At 48.3% G+C, this 25,600-nt stretch overlaps 1 protein-coding gene across 1 annotated transcript in view; it reads left to right on the plus strand.

Moving 5' to 3' along the window:
* Positions 1–3,440: 3,440 nt before the first annotated feature.
* Inpp5b (inositol polyphosphate-5-phosphatase B) overlaps positions 3,441–25,600 on the plus strand; it is a 69,514-nt gene continuing 47,354 nt past the window's right edge. The window contains 9 exon segments of the mRNA XM_037202921.1: positions 3,441–3,526; positions 4,084–4,210; positions 4,562–4,656; positions 8,108–8,205; positions 8,359–8,388; positions 10,345–10,455; positions 17,562–17,752; positions 17,754–17,780; positions 17,782–17,944. Coding sequence (XP_037058816.1) covers positions 4,154–4,210; positions 4,562–4,656; positions 8,108–8,205; positions 8,359–8,388; positions 10,345–10,455; positions 17,562–17,752; positions 17,754–17,780; positions 17,782–17,944 — 772 coding nt within the window. The 5' untranslated portion in view covers positions 3,441–3,526; positions 4,084–4,153.

A 25,600-nucleotide genomic window follows, 5' to 3' on the forward strand; every position in this document is an offset into this window, starting at 1 on the left:
AGCCTGTCTGGAGTTGAGCAAGCTTGACCCTCTCGGCTTTACATAACGCAGGCCATCAGGTGGAATTTTCCAAGGCTCTAGAATGGGGCCCCTTGTTTCTGATCTACTGGTTTTCTGGGAACTGACCACCTGACCTCATGGGGAAGCTCAGCTCAGTTCTAGTTTCATTGAGGTGTCTTGCCTTCATGAGCTGGGGGAAGGGCAAGGGTAACATGAATGGTTATTTTGTCTCCCCCAGCACCCCGGAACTGAGGACTGAACCCAGGGCCAAGCACCCTACCACTGAGCTAAATCCCCAACCCCTAACGTGAATGTTCCTGTCTGTTCTTGTAGCTCAAATGGTCCAGCTCAGGCTGCAGCCAGGCCTACATGGTGGATGCACCCAGGTGTGAGGAAGCAGATGTTGGCCCTGCTACCTGGAGTACTGTCAGCCTAGGCCTCAGGCAGCTGCCTCCAGCTGGATGGGACTTTTCACTTCAACAAGGCCACTTGAGGAGTCACCAGGAGCCCTCTGCCCTGATTGTTGCTACATGGCTGCTCCTCCACATTCTCTGCTCCTGTCCCCAGTGCACAACTTGAGTTCAGCAGAATCAGAGAGCAGCGTTTGAGAAGACTATGTGGGCCCTGCAAGCCTCCACATCTCCCTGTTCCAAATCCTGGAACTGTATCTTTAGTGAGCAAGACTTGTCAAGCACCTAATAGCATATGAATGCCCTCTGGTTTTCATATGCATGCACATACAAGTGCCTGTGCACTCCTTTTTTAAAAATTTATTTTTATTTTATGTGCACTGGTGTTTTGCCTGCATGTATGTCTGTGTGAGGATGCCAGTCCAGGTTCTTTCCTTCCCACTCACAGGCCTGAACATGGGCCCTCCAAGGTGGCAGGTCCTTATCCCTGATCCCAAAGAGAATCCTGAGCTTTACTGGAGAGGGATACACCTACATGACCCACATACCATGGGAAGACCCCAAAATCCTGCAGGGAGAGTTCCTTCATCTAAGAAACTGCTTAGCCCCATCTCATTTCCCCAGACCCTCCAACCATCAGCATTAAGGGGGTTCCCTGTTTTCCTTTATCAACCTCCACCCCCTTGATCTCTGACCAGTTCCCTTTCCCCTCATCCCCCATGGGACTTTGAAACTGTAGACCAATAAACTTGAACTCCAATAAACTGTAGTCCAATAAACTTGGACATTTCTAGGAAGAGACAACCAGGAAGACATACCCGCTTCTGGAAGGGGGTTTTCACATTCGGGTTGAACTGGTTATCAGAATGCAATTCAGAACAAAAAGGAGAGTGGTAGTTAAAAGTGGGGGTCAGCAAGATGGTTTAGTAGATAAGAGCATGTGCTGAGCCTGAGGACCTGAATTTGATCATTCACATGGTGGAAAGAACCAACTCTCAGCCAGGTGGTGGGGCACACGCCTTTAATCCTAGCACTTGGGAGAAAAGGGCAGTGGATCTCTGTGAGTTGGAGGCCAGCCTGGGCTACAAGTGAGTTCCAGGAAAGGCGCAAAGCTACACAGAGAAACCCTGTCTCAAAAAACAAACAAACAAAAAAAAAAGAACCAACTCTTACAAGTTGTTCTCTGACCTCCACAAACAACACACATGGTACGGTGTGTGTGTGTGTGTGTGTGTGTGTGTGTGTGTGTGTGTGTGTGTGTGTATACAAACAGTAAATATGTGTACAAAATAAAAAATTATTTTTAAAAATTACAACGGACACCCATTGTAATACCAGAAACCTGAAACAGGAGAATTAAGAGTTTGAGGCAAACTCTAGACCAGCCTGGACTAAATAGTGAGGCCCTGTCTCAAAACAACAGCAGCGAAAAGTCACAGCGGCCATTCCTTCCCCAGCACCAGCCCACCTGCCGCTGTCCTTTCCTATGGGGCAAAGTTGAAATGCAGTGTATTCAGTAAGCTAATTTATTGAGTAATTCATTCAGTGCGTATGTTCTGGGCTGGAGATGTGGCTCAGTGGTAGAGTATTTAATGCCTGGTTCCCAGGTTCCACCCTCAGTACTGCTCAAAATAAATAAATAAAATTCTAAGAGCCGCTATGCCAGAAACTGCCCGGGAGCAGTGAGGGCAAGACTCAGCCTGGTCCTCAGGGAACATCCAGCTTACTGAAATAGCCAACAGCTGAGACAAAACCATTCTAGAATCTTCCATCTGAGCTAGTTTCTTTTGTCCTCTGTCTTGAGCTATAATCTTTTTTTTTTTTTTTTTTTTTTGTTTTATTTTTTGAGACAGGGTTTCTCTATGTAGCTCTGGCTGTCCTGGAACTTGCTCTGTAGACCAGGCTGGCCTCGAACTCTGAGATCCATTTGCCTCTGCCTCCTGAGTGCTGGAATTAAAGGCGTGTACCACCACTGCCTGGCATTGAGCTATATTCTTAACCTAAATGAGAACAATGAAGCCCGGAGGAGAATGGTCCCGTAGAAGCCAATAGAATGTGGGAAAGGGGCTTGAGAACAAAACCTAGCTAGGGCTGTCTAAAGACCTGGGTGACTGGCAGGTATGAGATGGCTCTGTACTTAAGGGCACTTACTGCTCTTCCGGAGGACCAGGTACAATTCCCTACACACACGTCAGGTGGCTCACAATCTCCTGTAACCAGCTCTGAGGATCTGAAGATCTCTGGACTCCTTGGGCGCCTGCACACACACACACACACACACACACACACACACACACACACACACACGGTGTACATAAACTCATGCAAGCACACACACATACACATAAATTAAAAAAAAATAACTGAACAAATCTTAAAATAATAATAATAATAATAATAATAAAGAGCCAAGAGGGCCACATCCTCCTTCGCCCTAGGAATAGTGTCCTCCAATTCGCCCGGTGATAGTCATCACCGCCACACACTTCATGTTCCATCGGTGGACAGAAAAGCTAGATGGCCTGAAGGACACTTGGCAGTTGCCAGCTGGGAAATGACACAGGAATTGGAGCCAGACTTTCCTCTGAGCCCCCTGCACTTGTTGGCCGCAGGCTCTGTTAAACAGCTTCACTTCTCTGTCTGCTTGTTTCTCCGTCTGGAGAGCAGAAAAGGTGTTTTTCATAATCTTATCGCATTAAGCCAAGGCAGGCTAGTTATTTGGAAGAGTTTCGGGAGAATATTAAAACACGTGAAGAGCTGAGGATGGAATTAACTCGAAAATAAAAGTTAAAACATTCTTTCCGTTAGGGTAACGTGACCATCTTCCTTCCGCCTAGGGCAGAAGCCCAGGCCCTTTGATTTGGTGGGCTGAGAAAGGCGTTCCTCAGACAGCCTTTCCAGAACTGGGACACTAGAGTATGCTAGGACGCCAGACTCGAGATTCTAGAGCCTCATAGGGGCGGGGAGACCCACCCACTTGCCCATGATTGACTTGGGCATGCTGGGACTTGCAGGCTGGCTGACCATCTTGTGACGCCAGGGCTGCTGGGAAATGTAGTCCCTGGCCTGGTCCGGGACATCGGTGTCCCGTGGGCCCAGCGGTGACAGCTCGGGAGGTAGGCAGCAATGACAAGGGTCCGAAATAGGTGTAGAGTTGGAGGGGGCTTGCAAACTGGCTGCTGGGGCTCCTATCCTGTGGGTGCCAGAATGGACACCCCCGGCCTGCAGCTGATGCAACGGGGCCTGCCGGGTGGGGCGGGGGCAAGGAGCAATGGGACACTTTTCCATGCTCCAAGGAAAAAGGAGCGGGACTGGGTTATTTCTCCAGTACAAGACCCTCCTAGCTGAGAATAAGGAGAAGTCTGTCTCCCATCCCTAGGTGGACATGCTACCAGTCTTAACCAGGGAAGCGCCAGATGGACCACAACTGCTCCCTGAAGAGGGAGTCAGAACTATGCTCAGAAGCAAGGGGGGCAGCAATTATACTGGACCCCACTGGGAACATCTGGTTTCCCTCTCGAAGGGAGATCCAGCCAGGGGCAAAGGAGCGGAAACCCATTCCCTGGAAACGTAGAGAGGCCCATTGTAGGAAAGAGAGGAGGACCCGGAGGAGAAGCGGGATGATTAGGCCCGCTCTTTTCCCTCTAAAAGACCCCTCCTTCCATCCCCACAGCCCCCTGAAGCAGCTCTATTACAGCATGGGAGGTTCCCACCTGCCCTACACCAGACTTTGACGGCTCATTATGGACCAGTCTGTGGCGATTCAGGAGACGCTGGCTGAGGGGGAATACTGCACCATCATATCCTTCCCAGCTCATGCCCACCTTGGCCTTGGGAAGTGGGATGGAGGGTGTGGAAATTTCTCTCCTCTTTCTCTCTAAGCCATGTGGTAATAGGTAAACCAGTATTTACTAAGAATTCACTTGGCTCTGGTTTCTCTACTGGGTGATTTAAATATTCAGATATTCTCCCAACAAGCTGCGAAGTTGGGGACTATTATACCCATTTTGCAGATGAGGAAACCTCAGAGAGGTGAAGTAATTGGCCTGAGGTCACACAGTGAGCAGGAGGGAGAAGGGCCGCAGGGGTGGAGTGGGTCGGATGGGGAGGCTTGTTCTTGGCTTTCAGTTTCCCTTCACTCGGAGCAGCAGGCTGTACAAGGTGTGCTATGTACCGGAGACAGCAGGCAGAGCCGTCTGCTGGGGCTGGTGCGGTACCGGCTGGAAAATGACGCTCAGGAGCATGCGTAAGTGGGGCTCAGACTCTACCTGTGTGGGTCAAGGGTTGTTCTTCGTTATCCTCCAACTCGACTCTAGTCATCCCGTCTGAGTCTCCTAGAATCATTAACATAACGATAGTATTCTTGGAACGCCATGTGCTAAGCCCTTTATAATCAGCAAGATGTGACATGGAAGCTTCTAGAGAATAGGCAGTTAGTATCACACCCGGCTAGATTTTGAGCTTGTGTGAGTGCCTGAGTTCAGATCCAGACGCTGTGATTCTAAGCAAAATGTTCTTCATAGCTTCGTTGATCCTGAGTAAAGATTAGAAGGCTGAACTGGAAATGGGAGCTGGCACCAGTGATCCCAGCACTCAGGAAGCTGAGGCAGGACTGTCACAAGTTCCAGACCATCCTGAGCTAACAGAGTGAGACCCTATCTCAAAAAGAGGGGAGACGGGACTGAAGAGTTGTTCAGTGGTTAGAATGTGTGTGTACTGCTCTTGCAGAGGATCCAAATCTGGTTCCCAGTACCCACACCCACATCCAGTGGCTCACAACCCCTATGACTCCAATCCAGCAGATCTGAACCCTCTTCTGGACTCTGTGGGCACTTGCACTCACCAGTGTGCATACACACACACACACACACACACACACAGAGAGAGAGAGAGAGAGAGAGACAGACAGAGAGACAGAGAGACAGACAGACAGAGAGACAGAGAGACAGAGAGACAGAGAGACAGAGACAGAGTTAAAAAATAAAATAAATGTTTAAAGAGAGAGAGCTGGAGATGGGTTCAGTTATTGAAGTGCGTGCCACACAAGCATGAGGACTTGAATTTGGATCTCCAGAACCCATACCAAAAGCTGGGGTGTGGGGTGTGAGAGATGGTTAAGTGGTTAAGAACACTTGTTTTTTTTTTTTTTTTTTTTTTTTTTTTTTGGTTTTTCGAGACAGGGTTTCTCTGTGTAGTTTTGCGCCTTTCCTGGAACTCACTTGGTAGGCCAGGCTGGCCTCGAACTCAGGGATAGCTCAGCCGTTAAAGGCTAGGCTCACAACCAAAAATATAAGAACACTTGTTTTTGTAGAGGGCCTAAATTTGGTTCCCAGCACCTACATCGGGCAGCTCACAGCTACCTGTAACTCAAGCTCCAGGGGTTCAGATGCCCTCTTCTGGTCTCCATGGGCATCTGCACACTTGAGGCATGCATACACACACACACACACACACACACACACACACACACACCTATTCATAACTGAAAATAAATCTTAAAGAAGTTAGGGGAGGTAGAGAGACGGGCAGATCCCTGAAGCTCATTGGCTAGCTAGTCTAGCTGAATCACGAATTTCAGGTTCACTGAGAGACTCTGTCTCAAAAATAAAAGTGTAGGGGCTGGAGAGATGGCTTAGAGGTTAAGAGCATGTGTTGCTCTCACAGAGAACCTTGGTTTGATTCCCTAGCACCTACATGGTGATTCACAACCATCAATAACTCCAGTTCCAGAGACTCTGACACCCTCTTCTGACCTCTGCCAACACCAGGCAGGCATGCATATGATAACACATACACACTCATGGAGGCAAAACACCCATACACATGAAATAAAAAAAAATAAATCTAAAAAGCAATTTTAAAAAGTGGAGAGTGATTGAGGAAAGACCTCTGAGGGTCACCCTGTGGTCTCCACATGTATATGCATACAAATATGACCACACATGTCTATGTGTGTACATACCCACACTAACAAGCACATATGCCACACACAATAAAAATTTAAAAATGAAAAAAGAGAGCGATTAATGGCTGGGAGTGGTGGTGCAGAATTTAATCCTAGCACTTGGGAGGCAGAGGCTGACAGATCTCTGTGAATTTGAGGCCAGCCTGGTTTACATAATGAGTTCCAAGACAGCCAGAGCTATGTAGAGAGAGCCTGTCTTGAAAAAAAAAAAAAAGTGTTCATTCAGTGTTGCCTGGCAACACTGCACAGTCCAGAGCAGAGGGAGGAAATAATACCTGCAAAGGTCTCGTAGCTTGTAAGTGAACCTCAGGGTCTCAGAGCCAGAGGGAGGGGCCTTTAGACAGCTTGGTAGATGGGGAAACTGAAGAACAGGGCGATGAAGGGGCTTCGTAAGGACACGCTATTCCTGTCACTCACGTGCTAGATGGCACCAAATTGGTTTTTCTTCCAACTATGGGGAGTTATGCTTTGATGACCTCATCCATAAATTACAGCTTTCCTGGGCACCGTGGACGGAAAAGGCTTGAGGCATGAGTGTGGCTAGGGCACTGCCAGCCAAGCACTAGGGACCTAGGCTGCCACTAAAAGAACTGGTATTGGCACAAGACGCCCCAAGACCAAGGTCTCAGCACAGAGGAGATGTATTTGCCCCAGAGGGACAAAGATCAGGGAATAAGAGACAAAGACAGAAAACAGAGGATGAGGGAGAAGAGGACAGGAACAAGGGAGAGCGGGAAGGGGTATTTGCCCCAGAGGGACAAAGGACTGCCTCTGGGTAGAGAGGAGACAGATGTGAACCATAGGCAAATGGCAGTTTATAAAGGAAAGAAGGAGACCTCATATTAGGATGAAGTGTTTAATTTTGATTGGGCATGTTAGTCAAAATGGGGCTTTTGATTGTTGATAGCTGGACGTTGGTGGTCAGCCTCGGGGGAGGAAGTGGCTAAATAAGAGAACAGACAAAAAGTGGGGAGTCGGCTGGAGAGATGGCTCAGCAGTTAAGAGCACTGGCTGCTCATCCGAGAGGTCCTGAGTTCAATTCCCAGCAACCACATGGTGGCTCACAACTATCCGTAATAAGATCTGGTGCCCTCTTCTGGTCTGCAGGCATGCATATAGGCAGAACACTGTATACATAACAAATAAATAAATAAATAAATAAATAAATAAATAAATAAATCTTCAGAGAGAGAGAGAGAGATTGAGAGAGAGAGAGAGAGAAGACCATGGTGGCTAGCTTTCAGAATGTAATCTAAGGGCTTAGCAAGGCAGAGGGGATGGGGGAAGGGCAAGGCCTGCCAGAGCCCCTTCAGCTACAAGCGCGCCAACGTTGCAGGCTTTTCTTTGGACTGCCAGCTCCCGAATAATGACACGAAGACTTCTTATTTTAAGTATGAAAGCTTGGCCTTAGCTTAGGCTTGTTTCCAACTAGTTCTTAAAACTTAAGTTAACCCGTTTATATTAATCTACATTTTATCACGTGGCTTGTTACCTCTCCTCAGTACCATACATCCAACTTCTTCTGCATCTGGCTGGTGAATCTCCCACCTCAGATTCTTTCCCAGGGTTCCTATCTCTACCTGGGGATCCCACCTATCCTCTTCCTGCCTAGCTGTTGACCGTTCAGCTCTTTATGAGACCAGCTTAGGCAGGTGAGGAAGAGACACATCTTTACATATAAAAAGATTATCCCAGCACTCCAAGTGTACCCTCTTCTGCTTTCTGCCCTCAGCCTCTTCCTGTATACACACCGGAGGATGGCCATCACAGGAGACGATGTATCTCTGGACCAGATAGTGCCACTCTCAAGAGATTTTATGCTGGAAGAAGGTGCTAGTCGGGCTGGGTGGTATGAATTACTCTCCTCTGCCCTCCCCCCGCCCCCAGTCATCTCTGTCCTTACTGTAGGGGTGGGTGGGGATGGAGGATGATGTAAGACAGGGATGTACAGTTGCTAAAGGCATTCTCATTTCCCTTCCTCAGTGTCCCCAGACGGTGAACTCTACATCCTTGGTAAGTAGTCTTTTCAATCCGGGTTCCTGTTGGGGCAGTGGGACAGGATCCTAAGACAGAGAGAAAGGCGTGAATGAGAACATCCCTGGGTGGGTGGGCTGCTATGTACCAGCATTCCTAGCATGTAGAAGGCTGAGGTGGAGGATTGCCTTGCCTGGACCATGGGGTGAGTTCTAGGCCAGCCAGAGCTATAGACTGAGACTACGTTTCAAAATACAACAAACAAAAGAGAAAACTCTTGGGTTGGTGGGACGGCTAGTGGAGAAAGATGCCTGCTGCCAAGCCTAACTACCCCAGTTTGAGCCCCGAACCCACACGGCAGAATGAGAGAAGCAGCTCCTGGAGGTTGTACGCTAGCTGTGGCACGCAGGCACGCATGTGTACACACACGAGCACACATACACAAATAAATAAATGAATAAATGTAATAAAAAAGACTTTCCTGATACCCACACTATGGTAAATAAGACCCCGAAGAATCAGACCCTGCCCCCACTACCAGCTGTTTTCCATCCCTCACCCCCTTGTCACGAAGTTAAGTCCTCCAGGTGCTTTCCATCACCTCAGACAGCACAGGTTGTCAGAGCAGAGTTCTCTCTTCCTCCTCCTCCTCTTCTTCATTTTTGTTTTTCAAGACAGGGTTTCTCTGTGTAATAGCTCTGGTTGTCCTGGAATTCATTCTGTAGACCAGGCTGGCCTTGAACTCAGAAATCCACCTGCTTCTGCCTCCCAAGTGCTGGGATTAAAGGTATGCATTACCACTGCCCAGTGAGTTCTCTCTTCTTAAAAAAATTATCACACAGGCAATGGTGGCGCACGCCTTTAATCCCAGCACTCAGGAGGCAGAGGTAAGCAGATCTCTGAGTTTGAGGCCAGCCTGGTCTACAGAGTGAGTTCCAGGACAGCCAGGGATACACAGAGAAGCCTTGTATCTTCTGAAAAACAAAAACAAATTATAGACACTAACACTAAAATGACACAGATATTATCGTAATTGGAAAAAGCTTTTTAATGGCCACCATAAAAATGCCTCACTAGATGGGCGATGGTGGCACAGGCCTTTAATACCAGCACTTGGGAGACAGAGAAAGGGGGATCTCTGTGAGTTTAAGGCCAGTCTGGTCTACAGATCAAGTTCCAGGACAGCCAGGGCTACACAGATAAACTCTCTCTTGAAAAAACCAAAGGAAAAAAATCACACTATCCAGTGTGTGTGTGTGTGTGTGTGTGTGTGTGTGTGTGTGTGTGTGTGTGTTGACCTGAATGGCATGGTTCTGTGTGAAGGTCAAAGAACAACTTGTTCAGGCTTGGCAGCGAACACCTTTGCCTGATGAGCCATCATCTGCAATGGCCCCGGAGTCCCCTCATCTTGTAAGCTTCACGCCTTTCAGCTTGGCCCTCTCCTATGCTCGATCTTTTCTCTTCACATGTCATTGTTGGTGCCTGGCACTACTGTGGACCGATGGACAGGCACGCCAGTCCACTTCTGCATGCTCTTATCTCACAGGGCAAGGAGCACACAAGTCCGGAGAGCCTGTCCCTGTCAGTTCCATCTGGTACAGCGGTGGTGCGGCCGAGTGACATCCAGAGCTGACTCTCTCTCCACAACATGGGGAGGATGCTTGTTTGTATGAGGAGGCACACAGGGTTCCTTTACTGTGCCATCAGCCTAAGGCTGAAGGAGCATTGGGAGGCCAGCTTTTCTGATTTGCCATTTTGCAGATGCCACTTTTTTTTTTTTTTTAATTCCCAGACAAGGTTTCTCTTTGTAGTCCTAGCAGTCATAAAACTTGCTCTGTAGACCAGGCCTTGAACTCACAGAGATCCGCCTGCCTCTGCCTCCCAAGTGCTGGAATTGAAGGCGTGCCCCACCACCACTGGGCTGAGATTCCCCTCTTTAAAGCACATTTCAGTACTCAGCTCCTGGTCGCCTCATTTCTTGCCTCCTCTCTACAGGCTCCGATGTGACAGTACAACTGGACACAGCTGAGCTCAGGCTTGTATTCCAACTACCTTTTGGCTCACACACCAGACTGTTCCTCCAGGAAGTTGCCAGAGCCTGTCCAGGTAGGTAAGAGCCAGGTTTCCAGGGAAGGCTGTGGTGGCTGGAGGTACTGACCTACCCTCTCCATAGCTGACTTTCCAATCCCACCACAATCGCTGCGCCATCTCAAGGCTGCTGGCGTGGGGTCACAGTGTCCAGGGCTGCCAGCCAACTATTGTATTTGCTTTTCCTTTTAGTGATGGGGGTCTTGCTTCCAAGTCCTGGTCCTGCCTCAGCCCCCATCCTGAATGTTATGATTACAGGCGTGTGTCATCACACCTGGCTGGCATGTGTTTTGCTGTTTAGGGTTTCTGAACCTAAGCATTAACTGGGCTGTGACTCTGAGGATATGGGGCTTCTTCCAAGTTAGCTGGGAGGCCCAAGTCTCTATATCCAAAGCTACAACCAAAGGAAGTCTGTCAAATGTATTCTGTCCTTAAACCCTTCTCTGTTCCCCACTGCAGCTGAAAAAAAAAGTCTAGCTTTGGGCCAGCAGAGAGAAGTTAGTGGCCATTTGACAGAATTTGTTTAGATGAGAGGTCAGCCAGGCAAGCGGAAGACAGTTTGTATACAGAGCAGAGGCCCAGTGACAGAATATGCAAATTTATGCTGCCAGGTGCTGGGGCTCAGGGACTCGCCCAGTGCCATTACCATTGGGGAGGAGTTCCTTTAAAGCTACCATCTTGTCTCTGCCCCTGCACCTGTGTGGAGGCTTTGTCTCCTGTTAGAACTGCCTCTAGGGCTTGCCCTGGCTCCAAGCATCTCACTAGATGTGTCAGGAAGGGGACTGGCTTTGGAGGCAAATTGGCTGTGGGGTAAAAGGAAATCAGGTCAAGAATTATGGAGCCTTGAGTTGGTTAAGGAGTTTAAGTGTTATTCTATAAGCAGGGAAACTTGACCTCTAAATCGTAAAATAATAAAGATAATTAATTTATGAATGTTAGTAGTGGTTGTAGGCAGGGGTAATAATAATAATTCAGGTTGGGGGCTGGAGAGATAGCTCAGAGGTTAGGAGCATTGGCTGCTCTTCCAGAGGTCCTGAGTTCAATTCCCAGCACCCACATGGTGGCTCACAACCGTCTATAATAAAATCTGGTGCCTTCTTCTGACGGGTAGGCAAACATGCATGACATAATAAATAAATAAATCTTTAAAAAAATAATTCAGGTTGGACATCCCTAACATGGAAATACCAAACTGGAAATCCCCCAAAATCTGAATTTTTTTGTTTGTTTGCTTTGTTTTTTGAGACAGGGTTTTTCTGTGTAGCCCTGGCTGTCCTGGACTGCTCTGTAGACCAGGCTGGCCTCGAACTCACAGAGATCTACCTGCCTCTGCCTCCTGAGTGCTGGTGTGCACCACTATGACTGGCCCAAACTTTTTTTTTTAAAGAGAGGATCTTATGTAGCCCAGGCTGTCTCAAACCTGCTGTACAGCTGAGGATGACATTGAACCCTGATTCTTCTGCCTCTACCTCTCAGATGCTAAGCATACAGGCCCAAACTTACTTAGTTTTCTTTAGACGGGGTCTCACATAGACCAGCTTTGAACTCACTGTGTAACCAAGGATGACCTTGAACTCCTGATCCTCATATCTCTACCTCTCGAGTGCTAGGGTTACAGGTGCCTGGATTCATGGTGCTGGGGATCAAAACCGGCCTCATGCAGGCTACAGTAGTACTCTCCTGAAATTCAGTTCCATCCATTTCATTGTTACTTTTTTGTTGTTGTTTTTCCAAGAGACAATGTTTCTCTGTGTAACAGCCCTGGCTGTTCTGGAAGTTGTTCCGTAGACCAGGCTGGCCTTAAACTCAGAGATCCACCTGCCTCTGCTGGCTGAGTGTTGGGACTAAAGGCATGTGCCACTAAAAATCCAGAATTTTTAGATTGCCAACATTGTACTGCAAATGGAAAATACTACATCATGAAATTCTGTCTTAGGCCAAAATTATTAAATATTGAATATAGTCACCTCAATCTATGTGTGTAAGGTATACATGAGGTATGCATGAATTTTGCATTTAGACTTGGATTCCCTTTCTAAGGGTATCAGCATGTCCCAAATAGCCCAGCATCTGAATTCTGCTATAGAGGGGTTTCTTTCTTTCCTTCTTTTTTTTAGATTTATTTATTATGTATACAGCAGGTATGACTGCAGGCCAGAAGAGGGAACCAGATCTCATTACAGATGGTTGTGAGCCTCCACGTGGTTGCTGGGAATTGAACTCAGGACCTCTGGAAGAGCAGTCAGTGCTCTTAACCTCTGAGCCATCTCTCCAGCCCCAGCATCTGACTTCTGAATCCCTTCTTGTCCCAAGGAAGTGGAGTAAGAGAAAGTCAATCTCTTAAGGCAGAAAGCAGCCCTTGAGTCTGACCAGTCCTTCACTGTGTGCAAGCTCTCTCACATCTCTAAATCCTCCTTCCTCCTCCTCCTTCTTCTCTTCCTCTCCTTCTCCTTCCTTCCCTCCCTCCCTCCATCCTTCCTTCCTCCTCCCCTTCCTCTTTGAGGGAGGTTTGAAACAGAGTGGCTCTCTATAGACCAGGCTGGCATCAAAGTCATAGAGATATTCCTGCCTCTGACTCCCCAGTTTTGGGATTAAAAATGTGTGCTACCACTCCAGGCTTGTTTTTGTAGTCTACTGTATCTTTCTCACGCCCCCCCAGGGGGGGGGGGGATAAAAAGAAATAACATCTGTGAAAATGGCTAGTACACAGTCCCTTCTCTATACATGTCTAAAGTTTTTTAAGACAGGCTTTCTCTGTGTAACAGCCCTCGCTGTCTCGGAACTCATTCTGTAGACCAGGCTGGCCTTGAACTCAAAGAGATCTTCCTGCTTCCACCTCCCAAGTGCTGGGATTACAGGCATGTTCACCACCACCTGGCTTAGACTCTTTTCTAAAACAGTTAATCCTTATTATAACCTTACAAGGTTATGATCATATATTACGGTATTATCAGCAAGTCTATTATATAGATGAAGGAACTTAGGCTTAGTGAGGGCAAGTGCCCTGACTGCCTATATGGCTAGCAAGGTAGTAAACAGTGAGTGCATTCTAGGTGAGACCAGGACTGGCTAAATGTCCCTGGATCCTGAGGCTGTGCTCCAGGGCTTCCTTGGCCTGTGCCTTCCTTTCCATGTAAAGTGTTGAGAGAAAAGCTTCCTGGAGGAGGTGATGTTGACTGCCAGACTATAAGAAAGAGCAAGCACCCCCCACCACAGTCAGACAAAAGGAAGGGAAAGAGCAGTGGGACTCGGGGAGGAGCAATTGTGGGACTGCACTTGGACAGGTGTGGAGAGAGCTGAGCCAGGAGAAGCCAGCAAAGGGCAGCTCATGTAGAGTAACAAAGTTCAGAGGAGCTTGGACTCTGCCCTGTAGCTGGTGGAGAGGCCTTAGTTTCCAAACGTTCCCAGTAAGATTTGCAAGCTTGAGAAGCTCCTCCGGCAACAGGTATGGAAGGCAGCAGGAACCTGCAGCAGGAGAAGCAGTAGAACAAACAACAAGCAGGTATGTGCCACCATGGTTCAGGCATGAGGAAGAGGCTTAGGGCCAGGAGAGGGGGCTCAGCGGTTCAGAGCACTGGCTGCTCTGGCAGAGGCCCTGGGTATGATTCCCACTACCCACAAGGCAGCTTAAACTCCAGTTCTAGGGGACCTGACGCCCTCTTCTGGCCTCCTTGGGTACCAGCATTTGCATAGTACACATGTACAGATGCAGGCAAAACATTCATTCACATAAAATAAATTGATTTTTTAAAATGAGGCTTGGACCAGGGACATGGCCATGGGACTGGGGAAGAAAGAGAAGAGAGAGAGAGAGAGAGAGAGAGAGTGAGGAAATCATTCAGATGAGATCAAAGGTACCTTGGGGCCATGAGTTTGGATTGTGTTGACAACTTTATCCCAACTGATTAGAACAGTGCCCGTACTTAGACATGAAATAAATATTTGCTGAGTAGATGAAGAGAGTGTGGTATTATTACCTGTGGTCAGAGTCTGGGCTGCCTGTTTCCAGGTTCTTGGCCTCTTATCCAAAGAATTGAAATGAAGGGCTCACACAGATTTGCAAAAGAAGCAAGCTAACTTCAGCAAAGCAAAGGTGTAGTGGAAGTTACAGAGGAAGACACTGCCAAGACTGACGGGCTGCTGCTGAGTGAGGGTGCTCAAGGGTCCTGGGCTACAGCCTAGTGTACGAAGGAATTTGCTACCAAGGGGTGTAGTTTGGTGGTCCTCTATTTTGATTGGTGGGTTGTCATACATTCATTTTTTTTACTGTGTGTACCTCTCCCCATAATGCCTCTGATTTTAATCATATGCATTCCCAATTATTCATAGGCATAAGATGGTAAATAGAGAATTTTCTCTAAAAGCTTACTAAAGGACACAATTTTGCCTTACTGTTGATGCACCCAAAGTAAGTCAGGCTGGGTCAGGCCTTCTATTCGTCATACACAGATCCATTGGGAAGAGGATGGAATAAAAAACTGTCTAAATTTGATTGCTACCAGAGGTGGAGAAACTAACACTGTTGTTCAGAGGTGGGAGTATGTGTAGTCCATACAGGTAGGAGGTTTAGGTGGTTCTGAGGTTGCTAGGTGCATTTTTCATAGAGGTGTGTGTGTGTGTGTGTGTGTGCGTGGTATGTGCAAATGAAGGAATTAGGAAGCCAAATGAATTATTACAAGTGTGTGTGTGTGTGTGTGTGTGTGTGTGTGTGTGTGTGTATGAGAGAGACAGACAGTCAGATAGAGACAGACACAGAGAGTGAGAGACTGATTTTTTTTTTTTTTTTTTTTTTTTTTTTTTTTTTTTTTTGAGACAGGGTTTCCCTGTGTAGCTTTGGAACCTGTCCTGGATCTCACTCTGTAGCCGAGGCTGGCCTCAAACTCACAGAGATCCACCTGCCTCTGCCTCCTGAGTGCTGGAATTAAAGGTGTGCGTCACCACCGACTGATTGATTAAGGATATGTTACTTTAGGCTTGAGTGTCTTCCCTGCAGATCTCTTACTCTCTTACTTGTTCTTTCCTTGGGGGTCCACACCGTGGCTGGGGTAACCAGCAGGGAAGTTATGTACTAACTCTTGTTTCTCTGACCATTACGACAGTGCTTCCTTAGGAAGGAACCTAGGTGACAGGGACAGACCTTTGGCTGTCCACCAGCCAACACTTGAGCTTTACATATGAAGTGATTAGGGTCCAGGATGAGGCTCCAAGTGAAGGAACCAGGCTGTCCTCATTAATCCTCTCTGGGTAAGGCAGTGTCTTGGCCAAGAAACAACAGGTAAAGAAAGGAATGAGCTCATGTTAACTGAGTACCTACTGTAGGCTAGACATTTTTCTAGCTATCTAGCTAATGCAAAACAAACCATGATTATCTTTTTCCATCTGTGGAGCAATAGTAGTAAGGAGTAGATGTCCCATTTTATTGATGACCCAAATTTTAGGACAAAAACCCCAGATCTGGTAACCCCAATAGTCTAGTCTTGCCCACTGACCCCAATTTTGCAATTAAAGAGACTAGTAATGGCCAGGTATGGTGGTACACACCTTTAATCCCAGCACTCAGGAGGCAGAAGCAGGTGGACCTCTGTGAGTTCAAGGCCAGCCTGGTTTACATAGCCAGTTCCAGGACAGCTAGAGCTGTATAGTGAGTCCCTGTTTCAGCAAAGTAAAACACATCTTAAAAATGCTTTTTTTAAAAGTCGTGTAAAAGCTGACACAGAACATGTAAAAAAACTTAACCTGAGACCATTCATGAGCTGAAGTAACAAGGCAGCTTTGGACACTAAAGCCCGCAGAATGCCACAACTTCAGTTCAGACCCCAGCTCGGCACTTCCTGTATGTGAATGTGGGTGGCTCTTTCACTTCTTCAGGCATTCGTTTTATGGTCTGTTCGAAGGAAAGGGAGAGATAAACTTCCCTTATCTTATAATCTAGGGGTGTTGTGAGAGTCAGTTGAGGCTGGATAGGGGTTGGTACTAAGTACCACTGGAAATAATTTGAAAGCAGTGTCCGGCCATGCCACAGCCCAAGACTCGAGCTGAGGGCTCCTCAGTATGATGTCCTTGCAAACCCATTTCAGATGGATCTGGCTCATGCAGTTCTACAAGTTGAGCAGGCAGGACAACAAGAAGGGTTTAGCAAGAGGGGTTGATGCCAGGGCTTGGGAGTGAGACCTGGGTTTGAGTCAGAGGCAACAGTTGCTCAGGAACTTCTGGAGAGGAGGGTGCCAAAAGAGTTAGGAGTATCAGAAGGTTGCCTTGGTATTTCTGTAGACAAGATTTCACCATATTGCCCAGGCTGGCCTGGAATTCACAATCTTCCTGACTCAGCTTCCTAAGTGCTGAGATTACATGAGTGTAGTCCAGGCTGGTCCTTAACTTCCGATCCTTCCACTACTATGTTCTGAGTTCTGGGATTACAGATATGTCCCCACCACCACCAGTTTTATGTGGTGCTGGGTATTGAACCCACAGCTTGGTGCATGCTAGACAGTCTACCCAGCTACATCGCCAGAACCTACAGAGGGCTTTTTTTTTTTTTCCCCTGAAACAGGGTCTCTCTGTGTAGTTTTGGTGCCTGTCCTGCATCTCGCTCTGTAGACCAAGCTGGCCTTGAACTCAGAGATCCACCTGGCTCTGCCTCCCTAGTGCTGGGATTAAAGGCGTGCGCCACCGGCATCCAGCCAGAGAGCTTGTCTTAATAGCATATTTCATTACATATGATATACAACTTACTTCTGGGTTATCAGAAGAGGCCAGTAAGTTGCAGGTGGAGGATGGAGGTAGTTAAGTCCCCCAATCCATTTTCTAGTGCAGGCATCCGGTTAAGTCTCCAGAATTTACCACTCACTTTGTGACCTTGCATCTAGCCTTTCTGAACTTAGTTGCCTCCTCTATAAAATTAGGATAATAGTTCCCTACCTAATAAAGTTTGTTGGATAATGACGCACTGCTGCTTTGGCAGAGCACTTTCGTCTTCACTTCTATTAATTGCATTTGGATTTCAGATCCACGCTGGGCAAAGAGGAAAGCGGGCTTGGAGAGTCTCCACTACACACAGTCTTACAGAAGTGCAGCGGGCTTTTCAAACCCGTGCCTCACTCTGTGCTCCATTGTTCCTGCCACAGGTTTTGACCCTGAGACGCGGGATCCCGAGTTCCGGTGGCTGGCTAGACACAGGTGTGCAGGGGCAGATGTCCAGTCGCCGAAACCGCGCGAGTGGAACTCGGACCCGGGTACCCAGAGCGGGTTCACGCCCATTGGAGGAGGCAGGTATCAGTCTGGGAATGCACGGCGAGGATTGGAGGATGTCTTGCTTCAGGGGCCCTTGCTACATTCTGCTTTGGGGGCGGAGCCACGGAGGAGTCAGAATTTCTATTGGCGGAGGAGGCGCAGGGGGGCGGGCCTGAGGGAGGACGGAGAGCGCGCGGCGGGCGGCGGGATGAAGCGCTTGAGGAAGCAGACTGGGAAATGTCGGCGGGCGGCGGCTCTCGGGAACGCGACTGTGCAGGTCGGGCGGTCGCTGCGGAGCGGGGCTGCGGTGTCGGGTCTTCGGGAGGACTGGCGGGTCGGCCGATGGCCGTGTGGGGCGAAGGTCAAGGTCTTGGCCGCCGGCGAGGCGGGGATGCTGAGGCTCCAGTTCTGCTGGGAAGTTACTCTCCGCCCGGCGTGGGGGCGACAGGCCGGTGATCCGCGGGTACCTGGGAATCCTGAGGCCGAGGGGTTAGGGAAGTCCTGTTGGTGGCCGGGTGCGTGACCTCCGGCTGCTTGTTACCTCTCTCGGCGTTTCGGTTTCTCCAGCCGAGGTAGTTCCTCCGTCCCGGCCTCGGGAGGGTGGCGAGTGTCTGTGGGGGTGTGCGCGACTGTGACAGAGCTGTCTCCGAAGGAGATGTGGTCCCTGCTGGCGCTCTCTGTGCTCCGCTGCCGCTGGGACAGAGTGGCCGGTGCACGTAGCTGGAGCGCAGGAGAGCCCTGGCTGCTGTGAGACTGGAGGCCCTCAGGGATGAGGTTACAGGTGAACCCAGCTAGGCTTTTGCCATTTGTCCCTTGGTGGATCATGTACGGCACAAAGGCTGATTGTTGAACACGATATTGTCCTTTGCAGAGGCAGAGAGAGGCCCGGGGCTGAGATTTGGGTCAGCCCTGTGATTTGGGGCTCTCTGGTGTTTGTTTTTCCCAAGGTGTTGTCCATGAAGCAGCAGGCTCCTGAGGGCTTGGCGCAATCCCCAATGCCCATTTCTACCACTCCTGTCGGTCCTTTGCTAGCCATGAAAGTCTGTCAAGTAGCCTTGTCAAGTATGGGCCGGGACGTTTGCAATTACAAGGCTTGGAAAGTATGAAGAGTGGGGCGAGGTGACACGTTGGGCAAGTGTTTGTAAAACGAGAGGAAACTAGGCGGCAGAGGACTTCCTCAGTCCTTCCTTCCTCGAAACCACCACAAGATGCCCACGAAGCCCCTGATGGCACAGATAGTGTGCGTCTTTCTTGGGCTTATCTCAAAGTTCACTTGTGCAGCTGTCGATTCGGTTTCCATGACCTTCTGGTCTGTGGTACTGGGACCGGTGCGTGTTTAAGATTAACATCCTCTTCTCGTCCTTCACAAGAGGCTGCCAGAAACGCAGTTAAGTGGAGAACAGGCCCGGTGGCCGCACAAAGAGGTGGGTCCTGGCTTCTGCCCACATGCTGGAGCTGGGCTATTGGGAGTTCTTTGGGCTTCCAGGAGAGAGATACAGAGCATGAGAAATCAGGCCAGCCAGCTCTGAAAAGAGTTATCTGCCTCAGGGTGAGAAATGTGCACCGGTGGCAGAAGCATTCATTTCTCTTCACAAAGGGAAAAACCGGCCACATGATGGAGAGGACTTACTGTCAAGATTTTGCTTTGACTTTTAATTCAGAAGATTCATCCCCATCAGAATACCCAACAGTATGTGAGATTACGTGAGTAGTTGCTAGGTTGCTGCTGTTGAAATTGGAAAGAATGGTACCCAACCAAGCCTGCATTTCTGTTTGGGCCATCTCTGATTCCAGAGTTGCTCTGGCCTTGAACAGAGAGTTGTTTCTTTTAAGAGATGGCAGGAACCCTTTGGGCCATCTCTGGATGCACCAGTAGATTCAGCCTCAGTGGAAACAAGTAGTGGATTTTGATTCTTCCCATCTGTAGACCATCAAAATACCCACTTCCCCAAAACCTGGGGAACTAACCCAAGGCGAAATGCTGCCTCCCAGTGCTGTTTGCAGCCAGGTGTGGTAGCAGATGCCTGGGACCCCAGCTCTTGACAGGTGGAAGCAGGCCTAGGAGTTTAGAGTCGTCTTAGGTATATTGGTGAGCTCAAGGCCAGTGGTCAGATGGGCTCCCTGGAAGGAGACACCATCCTACTATTAAAACAACAACAAAACCAGCTATATTTCAGGAGCTGACATTCTGTTGGAGAAAGGTCTAGTGTATACAAAGAGCTGGGTGGGCAAAGGGTCAACCTAGCAGCAGGATGGTCCTTGTAGGGTAAACAAGGGCACCTTGGAGGTCTAGGTGTTTGGGGGACAAAACGGATCTAATTTTCATTCCATCCCTTGGCCTTGTTAGAAGAAGATCTCACTTTAGTGGCCCCCCCCCCAAAAAAAAAAAAAAAAAACTCCTTTCTTTGATTTGTCTCAGCTGAATTCGAGTGCCAAGTTGAGGCTGGGGGGATGGTTCAGTGAGTAAAGTGCTCACCTTGCAAGTGCAAGGACCTGAGTTCATATCCCTGGGTCCTGTGTAGAGCCAGGTACCATATCGGGGGCATCTGTAATTCCAGGGTTCCTGTGGTGAGATGGGGAGGTGGAGACAGGAGACTCTCTGGGAGCTCCAAGGTCACTGACCCTACTGTATTCACAGATGAAGGAGGGACTTTGTCCCAAACAAGGTGGAAGGTGAGGATTGCATATACACATGCAAACTCACCACACAGAGATTTAAACAAGAGAGTTCCAGGGCGACTTGGTGGGGCTGTAGCAGGAAAAAGAGATGGAGCTAGTTTCTGATTAGGTCTGTGTCTTCAGTATGTCACAGGTGTCTAGGTGCTGGGCTGTGGCATGGAATCACAGTGGCCAATGCTCTTGGTTTCCAGAGCATTATGATCTTGTTTTGACTTTAGACTGGTCCCTCTTTCATCAGACAGTAGCTGTTCTGCTTCATTGCTTATTTTATTGCTCTTAACTTTGGGATGCTCTTTCCTTCCTTAATAAGAAGAGTGTGGCTTGGGAGAAATGCCTCGTTATTGCTCTCTGGCAACCAAGGGCCTCTTAACTCATACAGCTCCACTGGGGATACCGTTTGGGGCTCAGTACCATCTGAGTCACTTTGTAAAAAGTTCACTAGCATTTCAGTCTGGGTTCGTGGCAGAGTCGTGGACTTGTATTCTGGAGGATTCAGAGCTATACATGGGAAAGGAGATGGCTGAAGTCCCGGGGGGTAATTCAACAAGAACAGGAGCTGGGGTCCAGCAAAATGGCACATGAGGTAAAGGCACTTGCCGCCAAGCCTGATGACCTGAGTTTGACCCCTGGAATTTATATGGTAGAAGGAGAGAACTGACTCCCACGAATTGCCCTCTGCCTGCCATACCTGCACCATGGCATGCATGTGCCCACTCACATCACACACCTGTACCCACACACAAATTCATAACAAATAAAGGAACAGTTGTAATTTTAAAAATCAACAATGTGGTAATAACCAATTTTGGTGTTTTGAAGCAAGTTCTTTTCTTCTAGCTGATTCAAATCGAAGTTAGGCAGCTTTGTAGTAGCTGTGTGTTGTGTGTGTGTGTGTGTGTGTGTGTGTGTGTGTGTGTGTGGAGGCCATAGTTCACCTCAGTTGTTTCCCAAGAGCCATCCATTCATCTCATTTTTTTGAAGACAGGGTCTCTCCTTGATCTGGAGTTCTGATTAGCCTAGGCTGGCTGGTTAAAAAGTCCCAGGGATCCTCCTGTCTCTGCCTCCCTAGCCTGGGATTACAGGTGAAAGCCATCATGCCTGGCTGCTGGGGGTCAAACTTGGGTCCCTATGCTTCTACAGCAAACACCTATTGCCTGAGCTCTTTCTCTAGCTCTGTAGCTCTGTAACCAAATTCTCACTGAAGTGTGTTATGAATATTTTCCCCTGGACCCAGGAAGCAAAGCACTAAACTCTGCCTGGCCTGTGAAAGGAAGTGACTGCTATTTATATCTCAGGGTAGCGTAAAGGGTAACCTAGATTACCAGAGTCAGAGCCAGAGAGAGTGGTAAGAAAAATAGCCTGTGGGTTGCTTTTCTGTGTCTTTCATCTGGCTTTGTCTGTATTAATAAGTAAAACCTGTGTGACCAATATATCCTTTCATTGTGGAGCAGATGAATTTGCCTTTTGTTTATCTTTGAGGTGGAAATACTGCCCATCGTGTCCGTTGCATAGGAAGTTCTTCAGGCTCCTAAGCAAATTGATTTATTTTGAGTCACTTGTTTCTTTAAACAAAACGGTACTCACCTTTCTTCCTTTTGTTGTTTCTGTCTCCATTTTCTTCCTTGTCCCATTCAACCTCTTGTTTCTACAACAGGCAACCCTCCTTAATAACTCTTTTCTTAAGAAAATAGTTGGGGGGCTAGAGGGATGGCTCAGTGGTTGGGAGCACTGGCTGTTCTTCCAGAGGACCCAGGTTCAACTCCTAGCACCCACATGGCAGCTCAAGGCTGTCTGTGATTCCAGTTCCACAGGACCCTACACCCATGGCAGAAACACTAATGCACATAAAATAAAAATAAATTAAAAAAAAAAAAAGAAAAGAGTTGGTTTTGGAACTCTGCAATGTCTTGTCTGGAACAAGAGAGGTGACCCACTCAATTAGGAGTAGATCTTTACAGACATCCTCAGGGCCTGACAGTTCAGGAAGAGGGAAGCATCAATATTTATTAGAGGAAGGACAGTGTTGAGGCAGAGAAACTGATGTGTGTGTGTGTTGTTGTTGTTGTTGTTGCTTCAAACACACAGTAACAACAACAAAAACACAAAGAAGAAAAATAACGGAGTGGTGGTGGCGCATACCTTTAATCCCAGCACTCAGGAGGCAGAGGCAGTGGATCTCTGTGAGTTCGCAGCCAGCGTGGTCTACAGAGAGAGTTCCAGGATAGTCAGGGCTGTTACACAGAGAAACCCTGTCTTAAAACAACAACAACAAAAATCCCAATAAGAACAAAAATAGCTGGGCATGGTAGCACATGCCTCTGTAATCTCAGCACTAGAGAGGCTACATAGTTCCTAGCTTGCCAGTATGTGCAAGGTCCTGAATCTTCCGTACTAGAAAAAAGAGTGAAAAATACTTTTCATAATTTTGTAGACTTTACACATGATCCATATATGAACTGAAGCTAGCATATGTAACAGGGAAGAGGCTTTCATTCTTGGTATTTTGATAAGGATTTAAGCAAAGTATGTGTCCCAATGTCCTGGATATTTTAAAAATGAAAAACTATTGCTTCTTGGCACAACACTAGTAACCTGTCTTAATTGTCCTTTTCTTTCTTTTTCCTTGGCGTGCGAGCGTGCGTGCGTGCGCGCGCGTGTGTGCGTGTGTGTGTGTGTGTGTGTGTGTGTGGTGTATGCCTGTGTATATATGTGTGTGTGGGTTTACAGATGCCTTTGTAGATGGAAGAGGGAGTGAGGTGCCCTTCTCCATCGCTTTCTGCCTCATTCCCTGAGTCAAGAGCTCTCAGTGACCCTGGCGCTTCACTGTTTCCTGCTGGGCTGGTGGCCGTTGAGTCCCAGCCGTCTTCTTGTGCCCCCAGACCCTTCTTGCCAATGCTGGGCTTACAGCACACACAGCCATGCTTTGTATGTCTTTTTCTGGGGAGTGAGGATCTGAACTCAGGTCCTCACGTTTGTCCCCGGTTTGTCCAGTGAGTGCTCTTACCTACCGAGCCGTTTCCTCCCCAGCCCCGTGACTGCCATTCTTACATCTGTAAACTTGCTTCCTGGAAGGAGGAATGCTTACTTACTTGGGTCCTTTTGCTTGGGAAACAGATACTGCATATGCCTATCCACAAGAGCTTAGACCCCGGCGGTGTCTTGAGCCTATCCAGGAGTGGTTTCTTCTAGTGAGAACTGCACATCCTTTCTGCCGTAGCCTTCCAAGTCATGGATTGCAAGTGAGGTAGTGAACTGCTGACTCAGCTAAGTTTCTGTCCACTCCTCTCTCTCCTTCCTTTTAGCCCAGGCTAGCCTTGAGCTCCTGAGGGTGTCTGTGAACTCCCGATTCTCTTGCTTGTACCTCCCACATGCTGGAGTGGCAGGCGTTGTCGTCCTGCCTGCTGTCACAGTCTCTCCTCCTCACTCTTCTCCTGTTTCTTTTCTTTCAGTGCAGCCGCTGAAGGCCACGGCCATTTTAGTTTATTGTTGTGTTTTTCTTTATCAGACAGAAATCTCACATTATAGCCCAGGCTGACCCCTAACTCACTATGTAGCATAGGCTGGCTTTGAACTCATGGCAAATTTGCCTCGGCTTCCAGCATGCTGGGCTACTATGTCCTGTATCCTGTGGTCACCCTTCACATCTGTTAAACAAATTTTTTTTTTTTTTTTTTTTTGAGTGCAGCGCTGCCTCTGTCTACTCACATGTCAAAATCCCCACAGTGCAAGAGCATTCCCCCCCCCGTTTTTTGAGACAGCATTTCTCAGTGTAGCCCTGGCTGTCCTGGAATTCTCTCCACAGACCAGGCTGGCCTAAAACTCAGAGATCCGCCTGCCTCTGCCTCCTGAGTGCTGGGATTAAAGGCGTGCGCCACCACCGCCCGGCTTTGAGTTCATTCTTACCTAGACAATTGAAGTGCCCCTTATTAGTCTTCCCCTACCTACTTCCTTCCTTCTTCTCCCTCCCCCCTCCCTCCTCCGTCCTCCCCCCCCTTTCTGTTCTGGGCATCAAACCTCTAGTACCTTGCTCATGCTAGACAGTTGTTCTCCCACTGAGCCACACCCCCAGCCCCCAAGCCCTTCTACCTGTACTTAAATTTCTCTCTCCTTCCGGGATCTCCTTAAAGCACACTTCGCATCACATCCCACTCTGTGTCTGAGAATATTGCTCCACACCGCAGTGCCTATGGAATAAAGTTCAGGTCCCTTCGTGTGGCATTCAGGTCCTACTCAGCTTCACCACAGCTGGCCTCTCGAGTCTCATCTGCACCATGACTCAACCTTTATTCACCTCAAATGTTGTTTATTGTTTTTTGGTAAAGTCCTGTACTTTTTTACCTCTTCATTGACTTGACATTTTTTTTTTTTTTTTTTTTTTTTTTTTTTTTTTGAGACAGGGTCTTCACTATGTAGCTCTGGCTGTCCTTGAAGTTACAGAGATCCACCTGCCTCTTTTACCTCCCAGTGCTTCGATTAAAGGCATGTTTTACCATGACCAGCTAAGCTGCAATTTTTGTTTGTTTGTTTTTCAAGACAGGGTTTCTCTGTGTAGCCTCAGCTGTCCTGGAACTGACTCTGTAGCCCAGGCTGGCCTCGAACTCAGAGATCCTCCTGCCTCTGTCTCCCGAGTGCTGGGATTAAAGGTGTGTGCCAACACAACTTGGTGTGAGGCTGCATTTTTGAAAAATTTATTTGTGTGTGTCTGTGTGCGCGTGCGCACGCACACGCACCACACACACACACACACACACACACACACACACACACACACACACGTGGGGCAAGTCTGGAGGTCAGAGGACAATTTGGTTCTCTCCTTCCACCATTCAGATCCTGGGATTAGACTCAGATCAGCAGGCCCAGCAACAAGAGCCATCTCTCCAGCCCTGGCTCCGTTTTTATAAACTTGAACTTGCCGGTCTTGGCATTTTTCATCAGTAGGCGCTCAAAAGAAAGTCTCTGTGAGCCAGCTAGGTGTGGCTTGTGCCTGTGATTGTAGCACTCGGGAAGTGGAGGCAGGAAGAAGTCCACCTGGGCTACTGGAGGCCACTTCTCAAAGGGGGAACAATCCGCCTTTGGTTGAGCGGAGGAAAGTGTACAAATTGTAGTCTTCGCAGGCAGCATGCGCCCCCGCCTTCTGTGAACCGCTCTGCGCCTCCTTCCCCGCTTCCTGGCTTGTTCTTCCCACTTCTCTTTCAGCTTTATCACCAGACCACAGACAGTTCACAGAAGCCTGCTGAAGAGAGCTGGGAGG

Source organism: Peromyscus leucopus, chromosome 2 (genome assembly GCF_004664715.2).
Source record: "Peromyscus leucopus breed LL Stock chromosome 2, UCI_PerLeu_2.1, whole genome shotgun sequence".
Lineage (NCBI taxonomy): Eukaryota > Metazoa > Chordata > Mammalia > Rodentia > Cricetidae > Peromyscus > Peromyscus leucopus.